The 26,798-nt window shown below is 43.2% G+C and overlaps 1 protein-coding gene across 1 annotated transcript in view; it reads right to left on the bottom strand.

Moving 5' to 3' along the window:
• Nucleotides 1–3,157: 3,157 nt before the first annotated feature.
• Nucleotides 3,158–26,798, bottom strand: part of Xpot (exportin for tRNA) — a 39,269-nt gene continuing 15,628 nt past the window's right edge. The window contains exons 9-25 of the mRNA XM_027392298.2: nt 25,747–25,983; nt 23,937–23,975; nt 23,390–23,452; nt 21,658–21,782; nt 21,014–21,158; nt 20,723–20,842; nt 20,370–20,464; nt 19,334–19,403; nt 18,173–18,411; nt 17,017–17,302; nt 14,580–14,769; nt 13,398–13,514; nt 13,009–13,124; nt 12,088–12,135; nt 9,785–9,856; nt 6,688–6,744; nt 3,158–3,743 (exon numbers count right to left, since the gene is read on the bottom strand). Coding sequence (XP_027248099.1) covers nt 3,717–3,743; nt 6,688–6,744; nt 9,785–9,856; nt 12,088–12,135; nt 13,009–13,124; nt 13,398–13,514; nt 14,580–14,769; nt 17,017–17,302; nt 18,173–18,411; nt 19,334–19,403; nt 20,370–20,464; nt 20,723–20,842; nt 21,014–21,158; nt 21,658–21,782; nt 23,390–23,452; nt 23,937–23,975; nt 25,747–25,983 — 2,046 coding nt within the window. The 3' untranslated portion in view covers nt 3,158–3,716. The remainder of the gene's footprint in view (nt 3,744–6,687; nt 6,745–9,784; nt 9,857–12,087; nt 12,136–13,008; nt 13,125–13,397; nt 13,515–14,579; nt 14,770–17,016; nt 17,303–18,172; nt 18,412–19,333; nt 19,404–20,369; nt 20,465–20,722; nt 20,843–21,013; nt 21,159–21,657; nt 21,783–23,389; nt 23,453–23,936; nt 23,976–25,746; nt 25,984–26,798) is intronic.

Raw genomic sequence — 26,798 nt, 5'->3', positions numbered from 1 at the left:
ACGGCGGGGCGGGGCGAGCCTGCGCGTGCGTGCGTACCACGGCGGTCGAGCTTGTGCAGCCGCTGGTGCGGGACGGCGCTTATCCCGCGGGCGGAGCTCGGGACTTCTCTCCGCAGATGACTGTTCGGGTTCCCGGAGAGTGCCGCAAGGAGGCGACGCCCACAGCCGCGGGTGGGCACAATGCTGGCCGCTGAGGACTGGTGCAGAGTAGAAGGTTGTGGGGAGCCGATTTGTGTTTTAAACATCATAATGCCCGTTCAGTTTTTGAAACCGTTAATACTGGAGAGTTTAAGCACTTAAGTTGACAACTTAAGCGCTCAACCAGAACTATGATCAGGTCCTGCCCAGGGCGGACTCCAGGGGGTGGAAGGTGTTTGTTCTGAGTGGAGGAAAGGGAGGGGTGGGTCCCAGAGCAGATCTACAGGGATGCAGATTCACACAGACAAGGGGTCCAAGTCTCCAAGACCTGAAACTCCCTGCCCTGTCTTCATTAAAAGCATAATGGAGATGAAAAAGAAAAGAAAAAGCAGGGCGTTGGTGGCGCACGCCTTTAACCCCAGACTCGGGAGGCAGAGGCAGAGGCAGAGGCAGACGGATCTCTGTGAGTTCGAGGACAGCCAGGATAGGCTCCAAAGCTACACAGAGAAACCCTGTCTCGAAAAACAAAAACAAACAAAACAATGAATTCTTAGAAAGGAAGTTATTTTATTAGAATTTTAAACAGTTTAGGCAGTGAAATCATTCTAACAGCAAATGTACTCTCTGCTTACAATTAAAACCTATTTTAGTTCTGGTAATGACATGAGTGACAGGTCCATCCAAGTTTCTTCCAACAGAAAAACCCACAGCTCAAAACTTATGGAGGAAATATGACTAAGCCAAAGGACTTCACATGTTTACCACATAAGTGATACACATTCAAATACCATGTAGTACTTTCTTAAAAAGTCAAGACACTTGAGAGCCCATTAGCAAGCATGGAGACTGAAGCAATTGGTTAGGCACAGGACTACTAACTAAATCAGGCACCATAAAGCCCATGTCTTTCTGTTTTCTCACCTGTAATAAGTGAGATTCACTCTTGAGACAATTGTTTGGGTGCTTGCTTTTAACAACAAGGAACTTAATGATGGAAAAGTTTCCTGTCATGATGGTAACCTCAAGGAATGAAAATGAGCATTCTTATACATGATTACATTGACATGAAGTTTCTTACTTACACACTGATTTCCATGTCCTGATTCCTCAGGTCTAAACACATGTGAATCTACTGTAGGGTTTTAGAGAGCCATGTATGGACTCAATAGTACAGTAATGCAAGCTAATACTGAGACCTATGTTTTAACTCCTTGAATTTTTAACAAGTTATGAGGTAGCTACCATTATTTCCCCCATTTCTGAGGGGGAAACCAAGGCAGGAAGAAGTCGTTTAACTTGCTCAAGGTCATAAAATCAGTTAGTGGTGTAAGTGATGTCTGAACCCACTTAACCTGGGTCCAGAGTCCACAGCATATAAGGTCTTCACTACTATGCTGCACTACTCACTATAATACCTTGCACAATCACACTGCTGGAACTGATGCTATTGCATCTCACGGTGTACAGGAAAATAGCAAAGAAACACCCAGTTTTGCCTGTCTTGTTTTTGAAGCCGAGTCTCACTCCAGCCCAGACTGGCCTTGGCCTCCTCTAAATTTGGTGATTATAAGCATGAGCCACCAAACCTGGCCCACTTACCTATTTAAAAACAACAAAAAAATCCATTATTTATTGAAGCACTATATGTACTTCACTGATCTATTTTTACCATTCAATAGAAGACTATTCTCAGTTAACTGTCAATTTTACTGCCTTAATTGTATAATGTCAGAAAAATGCTGACATTTTTATGGAGTTAAAATCAGAGTCATGTGCACGATTTAGAGTAAAATGGGGGGAGGGGTGCTCAGCAGGCAAATGCTTGCCGAACAAGAATGGGGACCTGAATTTGGATCCCCAGCACCCACATAAAAGCTAGTACAGCCAACATCTGCAACCTGAGGACTGGGACAGTCAACCTGGCTCAAATTTTGAGCTCCAGGTTCAGTGGAAGACACTCAAAAAAGAAGGTTCTTGTCCACCCTCTCTTGAATGCACGAACACAGACAGTCGAATATATAGACACAGGTGCACACACAGATGTACAGACACAGACATACACACACAGGCAGGCACACACACACACACACACACACACCACACACACACACACACACACACACACACACACACACACACACTACAAAGACTAGGGAATTTATGGGTCATAAACCCACTGACAACACACAAATCCCTCCTGAAATCTGTCTCTTCCCTGTTCTATGGGACTAGGTTTTTAAACAACCATTCTACCACTAAGCAATATCCCCACAACTCCCTCTCAGAAAGCCATCAGGCTTCCACTTACTACAATGTTAGGCAGGTTCTAATGTAGCCCAGGCTTGCCTCAAACTCACGGTGTCGCTGAGGACAGCCTGGGACCTCTGACCCTTCTCTCTCTTTCTGTTCCTCTGCCTTTATGAAGTGCTGGGGATGGAACCTGGGACTCTGCATGCTTGGGTGTTAGACCCAGGCCTTAACTGGGCCTTTACATTTTAAACTTGGAAGTCTATAGCTATGCTGCTGTCCCTCTTTTCCAACGCTTCTACTGTACCCACCAACTTTCTCCTGTGGCACGCAGCAGTACTTGTAGTAATTAAGTAGTAACTGACTACAAAATCATAAACACACAGGTGGTCAGACCTGGTGATTCACACCTTTAATCCCAGCAGCTAGGAGGCAGAGACAGGCAGACCTGTGAATTTGAGGCCAGCCTGGTCTAAATAGCGAGACCCAGTCTCAAGACAAAAACAAACAAAAATCCAAGTGTACTGTACTGTAAGTACACCTAGTATCATAGAAAAACAATGGGGTTTATAACCCTATCAAAGATTCACAGAGCCGGTTTCTAGTGCATTTAAAAAGACTAACTTAACAGACCTAAGTTGAGTGAACATTAGGGGCATAGTCAGTGAAATAAGGCATCCACATTCATATCTGCAAACCTTTAGGTGGGAAATCAGAGAGTGATTAAGGTGGGAAAATGAGGCTATTTATAATAATTCCGGAAAAGACTTGGTGTATTTCACTATGTAAAATTTATTTTTTATAAAAAAAAAAATGTGTAACACCAGCAGCTACTTTTAAACTGACTAATTTAGGAACCCACTCTCTTATAGGATACACATTGGCATTGAGACAGTTTGAAGAAATGTAATGGCTATCTACAAAAATGATGTTTTGATTGTTATCCCATAGCTTGTGTCTGCATACACAAAACCGAACATTTCCAACTTTACATTCAATCGTTAGAGTCAGTTTCCCACTGCTATAGCTTCTTTTTTAATAAAGAACTTTAAAGTTTCATATAAAGAAAAAAATTAAGGTACTAGGATAAATCTATGTCTTATAACAGCATTTTTACATAAACAATTTAAACGGGCATGCAGGCAACTTTTCCTGTTGTCACATGCCTGTATTTAGGGAAAAATTACACCCATTTTACAGAAAACCCCACATACACAGCCATAAGCTCAGAACAATGTCAACAGACGAGTGTGAATGGCACACACAAACTGCTTCTTCATAAGTTATTAACTGGATTCCTGGTCATGACATAGGACGGGGAAATCCAGTCTTTAGGGCTTTGCTCTCTGGAAGAACACCTGCAAAACAGTACGGAAACAGCACAAGTGTCAGGCAGGGTAGCTAGCTCTTCGAGGGTCAGAATGCAGTCACTTCTTGGTAACAATGTTGCTATGAGCAACAGCAGTCAGAGCAAATAGCTTTTGTTAGCTTTTTATTGGTGAAATTAACAGTGGAAAATTAAATTTAAGGAAGAAAAAAGTCAAACCTAAGATAGAAATCTTAAGCCTTTAAAGAGTTACTATGTATTTGGTGATTAAAAGTTATTTCCAGTTCAGTATACAGATGATAAAAGAGTGGGCTAGAGACCTCGCTAAGCAAGCCCTGGCCCAGCAATGCAGTGCATCTGCAGTGATGTAATTAAATGAACCCTAGAGGTGGTCTTGGCCAGCAGGGAGCTCATGGAGAAGGATCGTATCTATTATCATACTCCTAAGACTTAGATAGCTGGGCTCACCTGACAGTTTAAGCCAGGGAAAGGGTGGACACAGTGACATACATCTGAGAATCCCAAGTGTTGGGAGGCCAAATCGAGAGACAGTGAATTCCAAGCTAGCCTGGGCTACATCAGAGATATCCTGTCTCAAACCGAAACCATTAAAGTGCCAGGAATGACCACTGACTGAATGAGCAAAAGAAGGCTTTCTCAGGACGCCCTGTCAGCTATAACTGTCAAGCTGACACAGCCTAGAGCCCCAGAAAAGGAGTCTTGATTGAGGGACTTCCCAGATCACACTGTCCTGTGGGACACAGTTGGGACTGGTAGTTGCGTGCGTGCGTGCGTGTGTGTGTGAGAGAGAGAGTTTTCTGTGTAACAGCCCTGGCTGTCCTGGAACTTTGCAGACCAGGCTAGCCTTGAACTCAGAGATCTACCTGCCTCTGCCTCCTGAGTGCTGGGATTAAAGGTATGCGTCACCACTTCCCAGGTTGACTGTTAATCGACAGAAGCTGGACTAGCCAGCTGTGGGCACACCATTCCCTGGGAAGGTAGTCCTGGACTGGGTAAGGAACTAGCTGCTCATTAGCCTGTGACGAGCCAGCAAGCAGTGCTCTTCCATGGTTTCTGCTTCAAGTTCCTGTCCCGACTGCCCTCATGATGGACTGTGACATGCAAGCAGGGGATTCACTCTTCTTCCCTATGCTGCCCTTGGCCATGGTGACTGTCATATCATCAGAAGGAAACCAGAACAGAGCATGGCAAAGGTACGCTGAGAAGAGCAGCAGAGTTCCTAGTGGGGGAGGCCTGATCATGAGTTGGGGTTGAAGAATGGCAAAGATAATTCTTGCAAGAGAAATAAAAAGAGATCTGACATTAGAATATGGAAACAATGAAAGCCCAGATAAGCAGCATGTATTTATCTTAGTAAGTAGCATTTCCAGGAAGAGCAATGGATGAAGGAATACTTGCTAGACCAGCCAGGCTAGAACAAGGGAAGGAACAGAGTGAGATAGCATGAGGCATTCGACAGAACAGGGGAGTAATCAGTAGAGTGATCAGGCTGATAGGAAGGGAGAAAGGACAGAGACTGCTTCTGATCAGAAGAAAATGCTAACATTGAGATACTGCTCTCTGTAACTGAGAAGCTGAGCCACGCCTGTCAGTGCTTACGTATGAACAAACATACCCGAGCACAAGCAAGCCTTCTGCCGTGCTCCAGGACTTCTGCTACCTACCAAGTAAGAGCCAGGCATTTTCATAGTGCTTTCCTTTTTTTTCTTCCAATGTTAAGAAAATTAAAACAAAACAAACAACAAAAAACTTCTTTATGCTGATAACTCTTGAGGGACAATGTCAGAACTGAAAAGCAAATGCTTTTGACTTATAAATTCTCCTTAGCCTAGTTTGTATTATTAATAATAATTATTATATGCTAAGAATTGCACCCAGGGTCTTGTACATTTTAGGCAGGTGTTCCACCACTACCTACATCTCCAGCTGCTAACTTAAGCCAGGGAGCCACTTCCTTGTAACTTGTTACCAAGAAATTTAGTATGGATTTGCTGTTCAGTTTACTGAAAGTACTAAGTACAAATGAGAAATAGTTTCAGGTTCTGGCACAGTGTGACTGAGCTCTTTGAGCAGGGACAGTCACTCGTTCTGATACTTGCAGCTTCTGGTGTCTGGTACATAAAAAAAAGTCTTAATTTTGAAAAAGTAGTCTCTGCCAGGTGGTGGTAGCACACACCTTTAATCCCAGCACCCAGGAGGCAGAGACAGGTGGCTCTCTGTGAGTTTAAGGCCAGCCTGGGCTATAGAGCAAGTTTCCAGGACAGGCTCCAAAGCTACACAGAGAAACCGTCTCGGAAACAAACAAACAAACAAACAAACAAAACAAAAACAAAACAAAAAAGAAAAAGTAATCTCCAACTGCTTCTCCCTAGTTTTAGGCAGGGTCTCACTAGTTAACTTGTGTTGACCTAGTTAACTTGTGTTCCTCAGCCTCCATTTTCAAGTTCAGGGATTACTGGCATGCACCACTAACTGAGATGTCTTATTTTATTTATTTATAAAATTTAATGCTTTTTGAATGTAAAAAACAGCCTTGTTGGTCAAATTCAAAGGGTATCCCTTTTGTTTGCTATACTTCCAATTGTTTCAAAATGAAATAAAACAAGTAATTTATATATGTCTGCTTCTGTATTTTTAGATACTTTCAACTTAATGATCCTTTCTTTCAACAACATTTCTTGTTTTGTCCACCTTCTAGTACCCATTTAATTACATCATAAAACTATAAAACAAGAAAACCCCAAACACTGGCATTTTCATATCAATACGCTCAGGCTGTTTAGACAATTAGTGCAAATACTCAATTTTAAATAATTTTCCAACAGTTTAGTTCAAAAGGGGATTCTGTAATTTCACCTCTTACAATAAAGAGACCCCAAAGTGAGTGAGTCAGACTCTGCACCCTCAGACATTACCTCGATGTATAAAGACAGGGACATCCCCCAAATACCTACCTTTAGGTAATTTTTAAAAACTTTAGCATCAGGCTGCTGAAGTGCTTGACAGAACTCCTGGGGGGGGGGGGGGGAGAGAAGTAGTAAAGTCCATTAAATTCAAGCCGGTAATAGCCTTTTTGTTTTCAATTGTGGTTGATGAACATAGCTTACCATCGCTGCCATTCTACATGCACAGTACAGTGTTCCCTGGTATTCAGCAAGCAGGTCTCACAAGGTTTCTCACCTACAGACACGAGCACCTATGCCCACTGAACACCTCTCTGGCACCCGCAGCTGCCATTCTGCTCTCTGCCTTGCTGAGTCTTACTACCTTGGATCTCTGCTGTCAGGATGGAGGGTTTGATTTTTTCTGCCTAAGTGGCAGACACTAATTAGCATAGTGTCCCCAATGTCACCTATGTGGTAGCAGAGGACTTTCTTCAAGGCTGAATAATACCATTGCAAGCATATACCATATTTTCTTTATTTGAGCACCTATCAATGGGCAGTAATGTTACTTCAAGTCCACTGTATTTCTGTTACAAGCTCATCAAAATCAAGTCAAACCATCTCTCATTATCAAAGGTTATACATGGGATTTTCAAACATTACACCCAGATAAGTTGTTCTTTCATTTTCTCTGAATCATCAGGGAGAAAGAAACCAAAACCTGTGTTATCTCAGACTTGGTAGGATGGTCACCAGCAAATAAACCAACAAAACCCCAAAGCCAGGCACAACTGTTCATGTCTATAGTCCCTGCTACTCCAGAACCTGAGAAAGGCCTTCCAGCCCAGAAGTTCAAGGGAAACGCAAGACCCTGTCTCAAAAGGCAAAGAAAAAAGAGGAGAAGGAGAAAGAGAAATAAAACAGAACAAATGAAGTAACTGGACACAGTATAACATGGATGACATTGTGGCTTCTTGGGAGACAGAAGTGAAAGGGTTTTTATTTCAGGTCAACATCTCCTCACATACAAACAAAAGACAAAAGCCAGTCAGCAAGGATGTGGAGAAACCCTAATGCGCAGTTAGTGAGAATACACAATAACATGCACTTTTAGTGAGAATATACAACACACAGTGGGAATACACAGCCACACTCCCACACTGAGAATGCGTAACACACACACTGTTAGTGAGAATACAAATGGCAGCTGGTATGCTCCATAAGGTGGAGCTCCCAAGGAATGATACCCAAGGTTGACCTCTGGTGCCCACAAGCATGGACACACACACACACACACACACACACACACACACACACACACACACAACACACACACACACAGCCAGAACTACGCAAAGATACCCTGTCTCGAAAAACCAACCAGTCAGCCAACCAACAAAAAAAACCCCAAATCTAAATTATGTAAAATGAATTTTCTAGAGACCTATCTAAAGCTATATAAACATAATTTTGTTTCTTAATTAATAATACTGTACAGTAGACGTTAAGGTATATCTGATATGTCTTCTTTATCATAATTAAAAAAAAAACTCAAAACTTGAGAAAACCCAACCAATCAAGCAACAAGAGAAAAAACAAAAAACAAACCCAAAATACTGTTGAAGAATAAAACAAATCTTGGAATCTAGATAAGCTGATTTTTTTCAGGCCTGGCAGCCTTTTACAAGAGGTTCTAACTCTAGCTGACAAATTAAGTTCAGTTCGACACTTCATTAGCTCATGTACTTCATTAGCACAAGAAGTATGGGAAGCTGTATGAACGATGTATGTGCTATTACACTTTAAGTGTCACAGTATGTGGCAACTTTCTAACCACCCACCTCAAAACCTAACTTCAGACTTAAACATTAAAACCTTGACACACAAACCTGAGCAGAAGTTCTTTTGTTTCTTCCCTTCAGTTTCCTCTTTCCTCTTTGCCATGCATGTCAGGGTTTGAACCCAAGGTCTTGAACATGGTAGGCAAGCAAGCATGCTACCATTGGACTGCATGCCTGCCAGAGCAGATGCCTCATAGGCTATGATCACTGCTGGTAGTCTAGAGAATGTCTTCTCTTGGCAGCTCAGGCTGGACCAGAACTCACTGTCTAACCTAAGGCAGGCTCAAATTCATGCTAGTCCTCCTGCCCAGTCTCCTAAGTGGTGGAATTACATGCCTTAGCTGCCATGCCCGCCTCAATGTTTTCATTTCAAAAGCATGGAATACTCCAGGATTAGAAAAGAAAGCAACTGGAATGAACGTGGCCTTTAAAAAGGATATGTTTGTATGTGTATGGGCTTGTATGAGTTTATGTGTACCACAAACCCTTAGAGGGCAGAAGAGGGCATTGGATCCCCTGGAACCGCAGCTACAGGTGGCTGTGGGCTGACATATGGGTGGTGAGAACTGACCCAAGTCCTGAACAAGAGCAGCCAGTGCTCTCAACCACTGAGCCCCAGGAATTTGTATTTTTACTATATTTAGTTTGGTAACAAAACTTAGCATCTTCCTAGGTAACAATGTAAGTAGTACTACCCAATCATTCATAATTTCAAAATAGTGACACACACAAATCATATTTCTAAGTGTCTCCAACCCATATGTCATGAAAATATGTGACGTCAGGTTGGGGGAAGTTCCTCAGTTAGCAAAGCACCAGAGACCAAACCTCAGAACCTAATAAAAATACTAAGTGTGGTGGCATGTCATGGTAACCCTAGCACTTTGGAGGAAGCAACAGAGGCTTGTGGACCAGCTGCTCTAGGGAGTCACAGGCCCATGAAAGATGTCTCAAAGGAGGTGGGTGGTGTTCCTCAGGATGGTACCTAAAGCTGTCCTCCAGCCTCTACACACACATGTGCACACATGCACACAGAAAAGGAAAACATGATTTCTATTAGGTATGGTTACAGCCAGTGTTACTATTATTGAGACCTGTCATTTAATGGATGGTAGGAAATTGGATTTGTATTGGAGGTTAGTAAGAATAAAAACATAAAATTGTTCTCATTCAATTTCATGGATTACTTAAGTCTAGACTCCAGGCTATTGACAGTAAAACAAGCTAAACACTATCTGGCTTTCTTGAATTAAAATTTAGACTTGAAGTATGCATTCACATTTATTTAATAAAATTAGAGCAAAATCTCTTAGGAGAGCTCTTACCTGAATTATTTCTGGAGCAACCTGTAAGGAGGGCAGGTACTCTTGTTGAAGATACTGAACACACTCAAGGCCCTGTGGATGAAAAGACAACCCAGTTAGCTATATTCCTTCTCAGCACTAATGATGTTGGGAGATTAGACCAACATACCTACACAAAGGCAGTTCAGTATTAGCATAAAAACACAGACTCTAGGTCAGACAGCCTTGATCTGAAGCCTTGGCTCTAAGCCAACTTGAACTAACTGCTCTAAATTCCAAGTTCTCCATCTGAAAAATTAAGTTATTGGATGGATCTGATGAACTATAATAATATCTGTGTATGTTATGTACAAATAACATTGTGTAATAGATAATACACAACAAATGTACAAATGTACATTTCTTAGAGGGACACTTAACATTTAGTACATGTTAACATATCTAGTGTCTTCATATACTGTTCTTCACCTTATTTCTCAGACAGGGTCTCTCATTAAATCCAGAGTTGGCCAATCTGGCTTGTCTGGCCAGACAGCACACTCCAGGGATGATCTACCTGTGTGAACCCCCCAACTCCCTAGGACTGACATCACAGACGTGCACAGCCATGTCTCCCTATTTCGTGGGTGCTGAGGACCGAACACAGGTTCTTATGCTTAAATAGTAAGCACCTGATGGGCTGAGTCATCTTCTCTGGCCTGCATCTGATAACTTTTAAGAGCTTTATTAAGATGATGGTTCCACATACAATCAGTGGTCCACACCTAGCATTGGGGAGGCTGAAGGATGAGGACTGCTCTGAGTGTGAAGTCAGCCTGGCTACGGAGGAAAACTGTTTCAAAACAACCCAAAAAGTGACCCCTATAACATCTGAATTCTTCTGTTTACTATTATCAGTACTTCTTAATCACAGGGTTCTTTTATCTTTCCTTTCTACCTTGACTCTTGGCTCTCTACCTAAAAAGGCCTAGGTCTCAATTTCCTGACCCCTCAGAGGAAGTCTGTCTTCTGTGGGGAAGGAACACCACACTGGTTCTCAAGGGTTTCTCAGTTCTCTTCTCATGTTCCCAGAGGTCTACCCATTCTGCATATTTCTCTCTTCTCACCTTCCTGGCAGTCTACCCATTCTGCATATTTCCAACACTTTGCACGGCAGTCCATACAACTGTATTATCAGTTACATACTTGTGTGGGCACACACACACCACACACCACTAAAAACACAAACACATAATCAAAAATAAATAACTTTTAAACACGAGATAGCTATTTGAAAATAGAACCCATATTAGGCAGAGTAGTAACAGAGGATGCTTGAGAGTTTAGGATAAAGGATGAGAAGCAATTTAGAACAGAGACCTGAAGCACGCCTTCGATCCAAATTAGTAAAAATCCCAATTTAAACAGTTTTGTTTGTTTCTGTTTCCTGATTTTGAATATTAGAGTACAAGCTACTAATCCAGAATAAAACCAAGATATCCTTGTTTTGTGTTTTTTAAAGCAGAATTTAAAGATGTTTTTTTTTCTCTCTCCTTTCCCTCTCCTTTTTTCCTCCCTCTCTGTGTGTGGGCTCACACATGTGTGCTTGTGTGTGCTCACCCACGGAGACTGGATACATTGGATCCCTTGAGCTGGAGGGCCAGGCCACTTGAGGGACTTCCTGTGTAGAAGAGGAATGCACGCGGGTCCCCTACAGGACAGCACACACAATTCTCTGGTAGAGTTGCCTCTCTCCCCACCTTTGGGTATGTCTTTCCTGTTGCATTAGGCCATGTTCTTTTTGTCCTGATCTTACAAGTTCTGACAGACTAACAATAAGGACTGCAAAGTCAGCATTTATGTGTACCACAATCCCAGCAGAAGGCAAAGTACTTGCTGTTTAAACCTGGGCACCTAGACTCCACCCCCAACACCCACCTTAATTACAAAAAGCCCAGGTGTTGAGGGATTCTTCTAACCCCAGTGCTAGGAGGCAGAAACAATGGTTCCCTGCCATGCCCTGCCAGCTTAGCCTAAGAGTGAGCCCCAGGACCCAGTGACAGACCCCTTTCAGAAAACAACACCTGAGGGTGAGCCCTCCCCACAGGCAGCCTCTGGCCTTCACATACACACGACACAGAAATCAGCCTGTACAGAAGCTGAATATTGAAATCAACTTGTGACCCACAATGCGAAGGGCAGTGACAGTCACTGCTAATTTCATTCAGTCCTTCCCATACACGCACACATCGGTGTTGAAGTCACCTTTCAATGAGTCAGACCCAATGAAAGCGCAGCCCCTATGGGACAAGCATGAGGGAAGGAACAAGGGCTGTGGGCCTTACCCGTTTGAGATGAATTGTCTTCAGAGTCACAGCACATTCAGAAAGTGCCTGTAAAAAAGCAAGTTTCAAGTTTTAACATGGGCAGTTCTTCATTACAAAACTACACTTTTATCCCTCCCACCTCCAGGCTACTGCAGGAAAAGATACACAGCTAGTGTCTGCAGGAAGTAAGGAATAAGTAAGTAGGCTGCACAGAAGAAAGCAAGAGAGAAGTCACTAAGGGCTAGAGGGAGAGCTCAGGGGTCAGGAGTACTGACTACTCTTCTGGAGGATCAAGGTTCGATCCTCAGCACACATACAATGGCTCACAACCATCTGTGACTCCAGTCCCAGGGGATCTGACATCTTCTTCTGGCCTTTCGGGACACTAGGCTTGCACATGGCACAGAGACACACATGAACACAAAACACCCATAGACACAAAAAGAAAAAAAATACAAAGCGCAGTCCTAATGTATGGCTTTTACTCAAGCATTGAAGTGAGAAAGCAGCCGTTTAACGTGAAGCTCTGAAATGAGATCTGGCAGGGGAAGCCGAACTGGAGGGCATGATCGTCAGACACTCTGGAGGCAGAGACACGAGGACTGCCTGCAAGTCTGAGGGTGGCCTGCTGAGCACAGTGAGATCCTGGCCAGCTACGGCTACAGAGCAAAACCCTCTGCCAGAAAACAAAGTGAGGAGGAAGGAAAAGAGGGAAACTGACGAGGGAAGGTGAGAAAAGGAGAGAGTGAGGTAGACAGAGAAGAAAAGGGGGGGTGACAAAGAGGAGGGATGTGGCCTAGTAGTAAAGCACCTGCCAAATGTGTGACATCCTTGTTCTGTCCCCAGAATAGGAAAAATAACTTCATGGATCCCCTTGAAGCAAAATCAACCTGTGTTTAGAGAAGCTCCTACGAGATGAACAGACTCTGAGATGCTTACCAGCACTGTCTGTGCATCGGCCAGGTCAAAGGTCTGCTTTAGAGGCGCTAGGAAACACGCAGGGACAATGTGCTTGTAAATGAAGTCAGCGAATCCCACCGGTCCATCTTCGCCTCCTGTCAAGAGAACCCACATTCTCATCTCGTTGAAAATGAACTCAGTCAGGTCACGGTCACATTAGGGGAAAATCAAGTCCTCGTTCCCGCTTCTGTGGGGATCGAGCTCCACTTCACTTCTAACAGCCCCCATGAAGCAGGTTTGGAGGTGTAGCTCAGCAGGACCGCTTCATCTGAGTGTGCAAGGTCTTGGGTTCTGAGTCCTAGCACTCGGGGTGGAGGGAGGTCAGGATAAAACCGAAAAACAAGACAAAAACAAGAAGTTCATCTCACCCCAGAGCTCTACCAGCTTTGAGAGGATGATAAAACATGTTTTCTGTGCAATTGGATCCGGATACTCAACAGCTCCTTGGATAACAGTAATTAGCACCCGTTCTACATTCTCTGCACCTGAGGAAAAAATACTAGGCTTTAATTTCAAAAGGAAAAAAACACAACCTGAAGCATTCATTTTAATCTATGGGGTTGATAAAAATCCCTTCATTTCCTTCAAAACCAAACACCTAGATCCTCAGCACCAGAGAAGCCAGGATTCCTCTAATATCTTGCTCTGCTGATTTTTTTTTTTTTTCTTGGATCTTGCTGAGTGGACCAGGCTGGCCTCAAACTCATGATGTCTGCCTCCTTTGCCTTACCAATACTGGAATTAAAGGCACTATGAACGAGAATGGCCCCTGTAGGCTCATACATTTGGATGCTCGGTCCCCAGTTGGTGGACTATTTAGGAAGGATTAGGAGGTATGACCTTGTTGGTGGAAGTGTGTCACTGGGGTTGAGCTTTGAGGTTTCAAAAGCCCACAGTATTCTCAGTTGACTCTCTGCCTCAACTATTGCTCAGCACCATGCTTGCCGGCTGTTGCCCCCTGCCATGGTGGTCATGGATTCACCCTTTGTAACTGTAAGCAACAATAAGGTCTTTATTTTATAAGCTGTCTTGGTCATGATGTCTCATCACAGCAATAGACAGCTATGACTCTCACCATGCCCAGTTTACCCCTCTTCCCTTCTAAGGGTGGCCCTGAATACTGTGCAGTCAGGAAGGCTTTGCACTTGACTGTCTGGCCTCAGCACCCTCCACCCCTGCCCCAGATAAGTGGGATTATAAGACTGCACCACCATGGTTGGCCAGTACTATTTTCAATTTCAAGATAGCAAACTGGCCAGTAAGACCCAAGGCCAATCCTGGCACATGCTCACTATCCCACTTTCTAGCAATTGAAAGAATACAGAAAAAGAGAAACTGAATACAAACTGATTTTAAAGTGCCCTACACACACACACGCACACACGCACGCACACGCGCACGCGCACACACGCACACTCGCATACACACAAACTCATTTCTAGTCTTAAAGTACTCAACAATCTCAGGGCCACCAGACCACTGCTGATCAAGGGGTGTACAACTGTGACAGGGACTTCAGCAGACACATTAGGTGTGGTGCACATCCCTACCCTGATTTGCAATCACTTCGCTCATCCCACTGCCCGTGACCGTTTGCAGGAAGGCAAAGTAACTCCTCCTTAGCATTTGCTTCTCCAAGGCAGCCGACTGGTCATTGTCTTCTGCTGGTCGCAGCAGTACTTCAAAAATGGCATGAAGCAGGGGCATGAACATCTGCTGTAAAAACGGAGATACCTGGATCTGGAAAGAAGAACACTGTTACTGCACCCCAGAAGTGGTGAAGAATCGCACCATGAGTCTTTGAGGGCTGTGTTAAAACAGCTCTTTGCTGTCTATGGAGGTATTTGCCGACTCAGTGAATTTACAAACACGTACAATACCCAAAAACTCAAGATTGAATTCAACATGTATGGGGTTGGAGAGATGTCTCAGGGGTTAGGAGCACTGGCTGCTCTTTTCTAGAGGGCATGGGTTCAGTTCCCAGCACCATTGGTAACTTCCGTTCCAAGGAATCTGATGCCCTCTTCTGGTTTCTCCAGGTAGTGCGTGCCCATGGTGCACAGGCATATGCTCAGGCCAAACAACACACACATACATAAGAGTAAATCTTAAGAAGTTGATCTTGTATCTTAGAATTTTGGTGTAAAAAAAGGCACTTTCTGTGCAAGCCTGGTAACCCAAGTTCCACCTCCAGAACACATGAAAAGATGGAAGGATCTGTATTCTGTATTGTGTGTATTCTGTATTCTGACCTCCACTCTTTAGCATGCATGTACACCCATGCATACATGCATGCATGCACACGCACATGCACGTGTGCGCCCACACACACACACACACACACACACACACACACACACACACACACACACACGTTCTTACTAAGAATTTTAAAAAACGAGAAAATTTAAGATGAGATAACAAGTGATCCTAATTAAAGTTGGCCAAGAAATATTTTAAAATTTAAATTCCTAAGTGTGGGGGCTGGAGAGATGGCTCAGAGGTTAAGAGTAATGACTGCTCTTCCAGAGGTCCTGAGTTCAATTCCCAGCAACCACATGTTATGAGATCTGGTGCCCTCTTCTGGTATGCAGATATACATGGAAGCAGAATGTTGTATACATAATAAATAAAACCTTAAAAAAGTAAAATAAATTCTTAAGGGTGGAAAAATACTAAGAAATGAATCTTGTAAAATTAAGCTAACATTGGGCTGGAGAGATGGCTCAGAGGTTAAGAGCACTGGCTGCTCTTCCAGAGGTCCTGAGTTCAATTCCCAGCAACCACATGGTGGCTCACAACCATCCATTATGAGATCTGGTGCCCTCTTCTGGTGTGCAGATATACCAGATATGCAGATATACATGGAAGCGGAATGTTGTATACATAACAAATAAATAAAATCTTAAAAAAAAAAAAAAGAAACTGTTAATAAAAAAAAAATTAAACTAACATCTGTGACTCCCTTAACCTATCTGGGACACAGTTTCCTAGTCTATAAGGCGGTGTTTTTACCACATAAGGTTACTATGAGGAATACAGAGCAATATCCAAAAACATTCAGGGCAGATTGTGAACTAAAGCCTTGTGCCAGTGCTTGGCTTTTGCTCTCCCTAGCCAGTTCAGACCTGTTAATGCCTTGGCTTACTTCTAGACTCTTCCCAGCATCCAAGTCACAGTGTACCGTGTTCACAGCTAAAACTCAGCACCAGATTTACTTGCTTTTCCTGGTACTTTTCTCCTGGTACAATGATTAATGTTTTTATTAAAACATCTTGGGGGGGGGGCTAGAAAGAAGGCTCAGAAATTGAGAACACTTGCTGCTCTTGCATAGGGCCTAGGCCCTTTCCCCAGCACCCACATAGAGGCATGCAACTCCATGTTCTGTACCTCCAGTTCCAGGTGGCCCACTGTCTTCTCACCTCTTCAGGAACCAGGCATGCACATGGTGCACCAACATACATGCAGGCAAACACTCATGCACATAAACCAATTATTGTTTTCAACCTAGAACTCTCCCTTGCCTTGCTGTGTATCATGACAGTAGACTTTGGGAATGTTAGTCATCCCATGACCCCGTGCAACCAGATAACTCAGGGTATTTACAAGGTAAATGCAGGGCTGAGGGGGGCTCAATCTGCAAAGAGCTTCCTGCACACACGAGGATCTGAGTCTGAAACCCCAGACCCCTGTTAACCAGAGGCTGGGTGTGGTGGTGCTCCCAAAGATGGAGGAGGCCACCAGGGCCTACTACTGGCCAGCCAGTCTAGCCCTATCAAGAAGCTCCAAGTTCAGTGACAGACCACGTATCAAAAAACAACGTGGAAGGTGATGGTTTTGGCCTCCACGTGTAAAAGAGCACCTCCACAGCACACAGTAAAAGAGGGCAAGACCAAACAGATATCTTCGGATGCATACGTCTGATTTTAAGCCTGCAGAGAACGGTAAGGCAGGCACAAGCATCCTGTCTCTGAAGGTCTGTGTTACCTTGAACTTGGCCGTAATCTGATTGATGAGTGGAATGAACTCCTGGAGGTCCTTGGCTTCGCAGTCCTTGAGCATGTGCTCTGAGGCAGACGGGATGAAAGGGAGAACTTCTTCCTCCAGGCAGATGATCATCCGGTGGAGGAAAGTCCGAACTCCACTTCGGAGGATGTCCTTTTGCAGTGGACAGCTGAGGGCTGGCAGGAATGTCTGCAAACAGTCCAGGTAAACTTCGGAGCAGCCACACTGTTTCACAGTCTGCTTGTTGCTGAAAGCCTTGCTAGTTCGACTACATGACCAAAAACCAGACAACCAAGTTTAGTCTTATTTTTTACAAGTTCAGATTATCAAAATACAACACACAACAGATGGCAAGTTGACAACACTAAGAAACCAAGCATTTCCTACAACAGAATTACTTTCCTCCTTCGTTAATGGTTATGTGAAAACGACTGCTTCCAGATGTCATCCCAGAAAAAAAAAAATTAAATAAATTAAGCAAATAAGATGCAGTTAACACAATTTGAGTCTATCTATCTGCTTCTCTAAGATCCTGACAAAGGCGTCAGGAAAAAAACGTATTAACTATGACTAATCTATTAGGCAATCTGTCCGAACTACTTGTTAAATTTAGAAAACAACCGAATGACATTCACAGTCAAGTTATTCATATCCCAGGGGCCTGGTGTATACAGCGTAGAACAACTTCCCAGAATAACTTACTAGAATCACTTCAATTTTCACACTTTTAATAAAAAATGTACATAAGGAAGTTAAGTGGTTGCTTGGTGGTCTTTGGGACACAATATAACAGCTAAGGAGTAACAACACCCTCTCTTGAAGATACCAACACTAAACCAATGTCTTGGCATGCTTTTGGTATACACACTTTGGCTAACCTGAAATACAAGACTGATTCACACTAAAGTCAGAAGCTAGAGTACTAAGGATTCAGACAGTCTTCATGGTAAAAACACAGCCAGCAAATGACCTGTCCTCTTCACTAGCTACAGTTTAACTTACTGGAAAGACAAGGGTGTGGAGAATCTGAGGAACTGAACTTTGAAAACAGTTAAGTGTGCCCATGCTAAAAAGATCCATAGAAGAAGTTCTGCCTACACAGACACGTTTTTAAAATTTTAATTGCTATTGGGCTCACCTGGCAAACCCAACTGCATGGTTGAGACTATCGGCAAAAGATGCTTGCCTCTCTTCATCTTGTGCCATCATCAGTTTTTCCAACAGAACCTTAAACCTCTCCATCAGTGGTGTCAAGAGGTCCTTCATTAAAGCCCGCTTGTTTTCTGCTGGGTAGTCACTGTTAACAATCAATGCGCCCGCTGTTTCGTAAATGAAGAGCTGATCGTCGCTACTCAGCAAGGACTGGTAACCATTCTCCTAGAAGGGAGTTTTGTCTTAACTGAATGTTTACATTTTAGTGTCTCTCACTTAACCCAGAGTAAGCACAAGACACAGGAAATAAATCTACCCACATCAGCTCATATAACCAAGCATTTACAAAAAATGAAATTTCTGCTGGGTGGTAGTAGTGCACTCACTTTTATTCCCAACACTTTGGAAGCAGAGGCAGGAGGATCTCAAGGCCAGCCCGGGCTACAAAGTGAGTTCCACGAGGGACAGGGCTACACAGAGAAACCCTGTCTTAAAACACACACACACACACACACACACACACACACACACACACACACACACACACACACACACACGTATATGTGTGTATGTATAAGTACATGTAAAGCAAAATGTACTTATAAATTCTCAACTCAAATCCTTTTAGTGAAGTGACACTGACAATTTTTTTCCCTCCAAGACAGGGTTTCTCTGTGTATCCCTGGCTGTCCTGGAACTCACTCTGTGGCCCAGCTGGCCTTGAACTTACAGAGATTCACCTGCCTCTGCCTCCCTAGTGCTGGAACTAAAGGCGTGCACCAACACGGCCCAGCTATGACAGAATTTTTTAAACACTAAATCTGCAGACAAAAACTTCAGTTTTAAATGGCACCGAGAATGGCAAATATGATCACATTAGAGACTTAGAAGTTGATCTCTTTTCTACTCCACTAATAGTTCAGCTACATTTAACCACAGAGAAATGAGAACATATTCCACACTGCCAAATTCCTTCCATTACAAATATGCTTGTCATCAAGTCTCAGGAAACAGATCCAAATAAACTTTGCACACACACCTCCCCTCCCACTGGTTACAAACAAGCAAAACCCGAGAGGGTGAAGCTTGTTATAATGGCACAGGCAGTCTCAAAGATATCTGGGGAAGACACCCGGGAGATACTTACAGGTGGAGAAAGGGTTAATAAGTCTTGTATTCTATTCAAAATGTCCTCAATGAAAGGGTTCATTTGTTTACTGAATGAAATCAAGAGGAAAAGCATGGGTAAGTAATGTGCTCACAAACTGCTAAAGTAACAACCCTCCTTTAAATCAGAAGGACAAAAGGATCAGTTTTATGCTAGCCAATCTGATTGCGAGCCACTTGGAAGGTCTACCTGCTCTGTAGTGACATACTGCCAAGATGATGCCCCTACTTAAGTACTTTTCATTGAAAAAAAAAAGGTACTTAAAAAGATTCTGCATATGGAGCTGGAGACACACAGCTCAGGGAACAAGAGCACTGGCTGCTCTTCCAGAGGTCTTGAGTTTAATTCCCAGCAACCACATGGTGGCTCACAACCATCTGTAATTGAGATGTGGTGCCCTCTTATGGTCTGCAGGCATACATGCAGACAGAACAATATATATATATATATATGCCCGCTCTACAGAGCGAGTTCTGGGACAGCCTCCAAAAGCTACAGAGAAACCCTGTTTCAAAAAAACCAGAGGGGGAAAAAAAGATACTGCCTACAACACATTATGTTAAAAATGGACTCTCAAGAAGGGCATCATGGCGAAAGCCTATATAAACCCCAGTACTTAGGAGGTAGACAAAGGCAATGGAATCATGAGTGTGTCATCTCCAGTAACAAGCAAACAAAAAACATGTACCCTGGCCTAGAGAGATGGCACAGCAATTAAATGCATTTACTCTGTAAACCTAATGACTTGAGTTTGATACCTTGATCCTAGTGGGAAAGCTGTACCCCCACATACATCAAACAAACAATAATAATACATAAAGCCTATAAAATATAATACATTAAATTGCATAAAAACATGCAAACAAGCCACCTGCCAGTGCTGAATGCAGCAGCCAGTCAGGCAGTAGGGAGAGAAGCCCTCACAACTACACCAACCCTGTGCACCTGTCCTTGTGGGAGGAGCCGCCTCTATCTTCAGCCACCTCCACAAACAGCACTGAAAGCCAGTACTTACTTGAGAGATTTGACAAATCTAGAAAACAGGTAGGCGGTTCTGCTCCGGACTTTAGCACTGGAATGCCACAGACCCCTGTGATCTAAGAAAGCCATCTGAAGAAAGAGATACTCATCATTTCCGGTCTCATTCAAGGACTTCATTGTCATACTGCATTTTTACTCACATCAAATTGAACTTCGTAGGCAGGACTGGGAATGTTATTTTACACACAAATAGGCTCTTAAGGACTTGATTTACATAAAACCACCACCCATCATTAGGTAGGTAAATTTTTGACTCTAAGAAAAGTTACAGAAAACAAGGACAGAAAACTATCTGATCATTAAAAACGGGAATGAGGTCACACTTACTAGTACACATGGAATGTGCTGAGGTTCAACTGTGAAAAACTTTTCGTATCGAACCACGGTTTCAAAGAACTCCAGCGTCACAGACGTGTGCTGGTAGGAACTGACTCCTGACGTCACCAACTAGAAAGGGGGGGGAAAAAAAAAGAAGAGACCCAGTTTTGTTTACCGAAGCATCCATGACTCCCTCTGTAAAAACATACCAAGCTCCAACAATTAAGAAACTTCTGTGAGCTCACAGCACAACACAAAGAGCAAGTCACGCTTACAGTAAAGGGCCCTCAGGATACCTACCGTTCGCATCATGTCCTGCAAAGCACTAGCTTTTGAAACGTCACCTGAGAAGTGAGCACCGTGTGACACTGGGAGGGCTTCTGCCAGCATGTACAGCAACCTTACTGCCACTTCAACTTCCATGAAGCGTGTAGTCTGCCAGTTCCTACCAAAGCATAGGAAGTGTGTGTCTGTGAGATCTGAACATAAACTTTTCATAAAACTCGTGATACTCAGGACAGTAATGCAACAACAAACTTCTTTCAAAGGTACAGCTGCTGGTGAGGTGCCCACACTCCTATAACGAACCGACCCCAGTGAAACCCACTGGTTACCAAAGCAGCAGGAAGAGGACAAGAGGAAGTAACAGTATTGGGGGGAGGGGGAGTTGAAAATGGCTGAATGTGTGTGTATGGAAATACCATAATGAAACTCATTGTTAAGTATAACTGACATGCTAATAAAAACCATTTCTAAAAATGTCTTGAATGATTAAAAAGTCAAGCCATTTTTTTTTCTTTTTTGGTCAAGCAATGTAGTCTATACCACAGAAGGAGACACAGGATAAGCAGCAAAACTGTCTCTTGAGATGTAAGGAGCGACGAGCATGGCATGACTCATTTGCTGCAGATCACAGCAGGAACGAGTAGAACAGTAGAACTTACTGCAGTGTGGCACTGAACACTCTTCGAACAGAAGCCAGCACTAGTTCCGGTGACACCTGAGCGAGCCTGTCCAACAGCAACTTCAGTTGTTTTCTGTATTCTACAAACATGGCTTCATCTTCACCCTGCGACACAAGTTAAAAGCCCAGTCTTTAAGGCGTCACCATCAAGATGGCACCGAGGTTAGGAGCACTTGTCCCCAGAGCCTGAGGGCTGTACTCCTTACCTGCAGCCCAGGGAGGAGGGAGGAGGGAACTGACCAAAGCCATCCTCCGACCTCTGCAGCAACACCCTGGCCCACCCTCATGATAGTGATAAATATGTAAAACTTGAGACCTTTAAATTTACATAAATGGTCAGTTCATGTTTACCTTTTATATTTGAATAGAAAACAAAATCACAAATGCTCAGTAACATTTCCCTTCCTGCTCACTAATTAGTAATTCTAAAATCAAAGGCCGGGGTCACACACAGGGGACAGGGAACAGGGAACAGGGCTGAGAGAATACAGTCGACATGGGTCCACATTAGGCTTCAAGACTTGCCTACTGTCTTCATTCACCTTTTATTTCCCCCAAAGTGCTAACAGGGTTACAACTGGGGCTAATGTGCTGGTTCTTACCATTATTACCCTGTGAAGCACAGACCTAAGCTACTCATACCTTGAGTGTTCAGGAAGTACTGGACAGCCCTATAGTTAGTGGGAAGTCATCCTCTCATGACCCTGGACAAACTTTTAGATGAAGAAGTCCAGTTAAGCCTCATTCTTACCCTCCTTCACTGACTGGGTCTCAATCCAGTACTTAGCAAATGGAGCATTATAATAGTGTTAATAAATTCAATGTTAAAAGTTATTATTTTTCCTTCTTTGGGTTGCTATAGATATAATCTAGGGCCTGAATGTAGTAAGCAAAGGCTCTACCATTGAGCTATAAGGTTCTTTTTTTTTTTTTTTGAGACAGGGTCTTATTTTGTAACTCAGCTTATAGCCCAGGCTGGCTCAACAATTATGGCAATATTTTTGCCTAAGGCTGCCAACTGCTGGAATTTCAGGCATATATCACTAAACCTAGCTCACAAGATTCTGTATGTGTGCGTGCGTGCGTGTGCATGTGACAAGAAGTCAGTCTCAGGAGCTAGTCACCTTTGGTGTGCGTGAGACAGGTTCTCTCATCAAGTCTTGGGACTCAATGCCCAGGATAGGCTGGCTAGCTAATGTACCCCAAGGCTTCACAGATGCTTGCCTTCCCAGCTCTGGACTGCACCACCAAATCCAGAGGTCTACAGTCATCACACAGATCCAAATTTTTACACAGCAAGCACTTTATCTAATGAGTCACTTTTCCAACCCTTTAGACAGCAAAGGATTCAGGTCTCCATAAGTGTCGCCCCAAATTGACATTAATGTAAATAACTACAGCAGTATAAACACTATTGATTTAGGACATTATTTCTTGTTTTAAAAGGCTCTAAAACTAAAATATAAAATACTAATTTAATGCAAACAAGCAAAGAAAAATGAAAACCAGTTTTTCTTTGATGTAAAATTATTTGCCCTGCGGTGGTGATGCATGCCTTTAGTCCCAGCACTAGGGAGGCAGAGGCAGACGGATCTCTGTGAGTTTGAGACCAGCTTGGTCTACAAGAGCTAGTTCCAGGACAGCCTCCAAAGCCACAGAGAAACCCTGTTTTGGAAAAAAACAAAAACAAAAACAAATAAAAAATTACTTACTTCATTTTCAAAGTTATATTCTTCATCATAAGTCAATTTTTTCATAACGGCCAACATGATTGCCTAAAATTAATGAGGAAATAACATTTGTTAGTTGTTCTTTTTCATCTGGAAGTTGAGCTTTATTTCAAGGTAGATTTCAGACAAAGAATTGGTCAGCCTTGGATGGGCACCTACATCGCTCACTTCAAGGCTCAGGGAATCTTATGAAGAGGGCGTGAAGAATGACAAAGGGAGAGTGCTGTGTACAAATCCAAATTAAAACAATCTGTCCTGGAGGGAGGCTACCCAGGACTCAGGAAACAACTCACAAGGCCCTAATCTCACCAGGTCCACTAAGCCCTCCCTCCCTCCCCAGGGCTGTACACTCATGAGGGGCTGCTGGGAAGACACCTCACCACTGCAGCCTCTGGGAGTAGCACCCAAAGCTGGGGTGGGCTCTCTGTGATGCACTGTCTCTGCTCACTCACCGTTGGGGAAAGAACCCCAGTAAACTCACTGATTCGGAGGAAGAAAAATCTATCACTGTTTTAAAGAAACCACTTACCTCTATATTAGCTTTTTGCTGATCTGAGAGCACTGAAAGCTTAAAATAAAAGCAAACAATAATTTATTTCTAATGTTATACTTGCTAATCAAAGTCAACAATAATTTATTTCTAATGTTATATTTGCTTATTGAAGTATTTTTCTAAGCAATTGCTTATCTTCTAAAGCATTCACACAGGAGCTGGTGGTACAGTTACATATAGAGCACTTTCCTAGCATGTACAAGTCCCCGGGTCCAATCTCCAGTATAACAAAATAAGATACACAAATTTCTGCTGAGTAGTTTGACAGCGAATCTATAGTTAACAGATTCCTAACTTCAGATATAATAACTTCAGATATAATAATGCCTGGTGAATAACTTGACATACATGCAATAATAAGATTAATTTGATTAAGTTGTTTGTGGTATATTTACAAAGAATTAAGCTGTAAGACAGCAAATGATGTTTTTGTTGTTTTGAAAGAGGGTCTCAGTATGTGGCTATGGTTAGCCTGGAACTCACTATACAGCCCAGGCTGGCCTTGAAACTCACAGAAATCTGCCTCTGCCCCACCAACAGATGAGATTAGAGTGCATGACCATGCTCAGCTTCTTAAAGCAAAGACCAAAGCTTCCACAATCCTAAAGACCCTTAACTTGTGCACGGAAACAGCTACGTTTCTAAGAATAAAGACAGCTTGGGGTGGGAGGTAGCACAGTGACGGGGGATGCCTAGCAAATTCCAGGTTCGGGATCCGGTCTCCAGCACTGCAAACAAACCTAGCCCTGAAAACAGGGCTGGGGGGATGGCCCAGCTATTACAGTGCCTGCTACACAAGCAGAGGACCCCAAGTTCAGGTCCCTAACATCTGTGTAAGCCAAACATGGTAGCACACATGGAGAGCACGATGTGTAGGTGCAGACAGCACTACACTGACCAGCCAGCCTACAGTCAGGTTCAGCAAGGGCCCTGACTCAAATGTGAGGTGGAGAAATGCACGAGGAAGACAGCCCACACTGACTCCTAGTCTTTACACTCACACACACACGCAGACACACAGGCAAGTAACGAAAGCTATACTCCTCTTGCAAAGATGTTACTTTAAGCTTGAATAAGTCAATTAACCAAATATAAATCAAACCTAGCATTGCTGGGGGAGAACTGTGATGATCAGTCCACTCAGCTATCTACTCCGTATATAACAGCATCAGCTGGTCACGTAGAATGTGCCCACTGATAAAGGGTACATCAACCACTTTCAAACTGGATTTGGGGCACACTCTAGAGAATGGGAATTCACTGAAAGTACTGTGCCCCAGACCAAGACTGAGGCTGGGGAAGGTACAACCAAGAGAGGAGCCACTGCTGCTGCTGTGCCCTCAAATCACCTTTTAAGTAAATATGCTATACCCACAGAGGGTGCTGCCATCTACGTTCTCAGTGTGCGGCAGTAACTGGGAAACAACCATCAAGAAAGAATTTAACAAGTTGTTCCTGTGTTTAGAAATACAGGTTTAAAACAACAAAAAGAAAACAAAAATAATCCCAGACCACACTTATGATTTATGAATGTATTGTGTCTCTTGGGGCAAGGGACTCATGTTGTTCGTGGCTGGCCTTGAACTTGCTATGTGTGGAGCAGATGATGGTGAAAACCTTCCCCCATTCTGAATGCTGGGATCACAGGCAGGGCTCACCAAGTCTAATCAACAGAATTTATATATATATAAAGCTGAACAAGGATTATGGGTGTTTTCTTTTTACTTTTTCTTATTTTCAACAGCTCTTTACATATCTACTGGATAAGAACAAAGCAAGGACTCACCTGTTTCAAAATATGCAGATAATCATAACAAAATCCAATAATGTTGGAGGAGATGTCATCATCCTCATGAACTAGCAGCTGTAACATAAGTGGTACTTTCGTCTCAATAGCTTCAAGGGCCTCTTGAGCACTCTTGACAGCCCCATTCTTAATTAACTTAGTCCAGCTAACTATTAAGGACTGTCCCATTCCATTTACCAGCTTAGAAAATCTGGCCACAAAATCCAAATCTTCTTCCTATGAGCAGTAAGCAAAGACCACAGTTACAACCACCAGCCTCGGGGAAGAGGAAACCCTGACCTTTAGCATGAATGTAGTGCCAATTACAGGGTTCAATCTCTAAAAATATTATCATGTGATCTGTGTACGTCACAGAGGGTTGGTGTGGGTGTGGATATGCCACTGTCAGGACAACCATGGATTTCAAGGATCAAACTCAGGTCATTAGGATCAAGATAAGGGTGTTTTTATCTGCTGAGCATTTTGTTGGCCCTAGGGCTCAATGTTATGACAACAGCTACCAACTCCATCATTATGCCAGGAAAATTATCAGAATTTGAATTTTTCTGCTATCATTATTATCTGATAGTAGTCTAAAAGCAACTATGTTTTACTTTTTTGAGTTAGAGAAATATTGCACGTTTGGTGTTTTTCCTGCACCTATATCTGTGCAACATGTATGCCTGGTGCTTAGAGAGGCCAAAAGAGGGCACTGGATTCCCAGGAGCTGTAGTTACAGCCTCTGGAAGAGCAGCCAGTGTTCTCAACCCCTGAGGCATTTCTCCATCCCTGCAACTGTGGTTTTAATGACAGTCCTATGGATATTAACAATTGGGGGGTGGGAGGAGGAAAAAAGAGCTTAAGTAAAAGTAAGTTTTAGAGCCACCTTCCCTAACTGTTCAGCTATGACGTCTGTGCTGCGGCACTGCACATGTAATGACCCGGGCAGTTATTACTTAGGCCTCAACTTCCCTACAAAGACACAGCGCTGCTACTATAGAGGCTCACTTTAAGTCACTGCCGATGAGATAGGCAGACCTGATTATTTTCAG

The sequence above is a fragment of the Cricetulus griseus genome (genome assembly GCF_003668045.3).
Source record: "Cricetulus griseus strain 17A/GY chromosome 1 unlocalized genomic scaffold, alternate assembly CriGri-PICRH-1.0 chr1_0, whole genome shotgun sequence".
In the NCBI taxonomy this organism is placed as follows: domain Eukaryota; kingdom Metazoa; phylum Chordata; class Mammalia; order Rodentia; family Cricetidae; genus Cricetulus; species Cricetulus griseus.
This window is presented reverse-complemented; position numbering and strand designations above follow the sequence as displayed.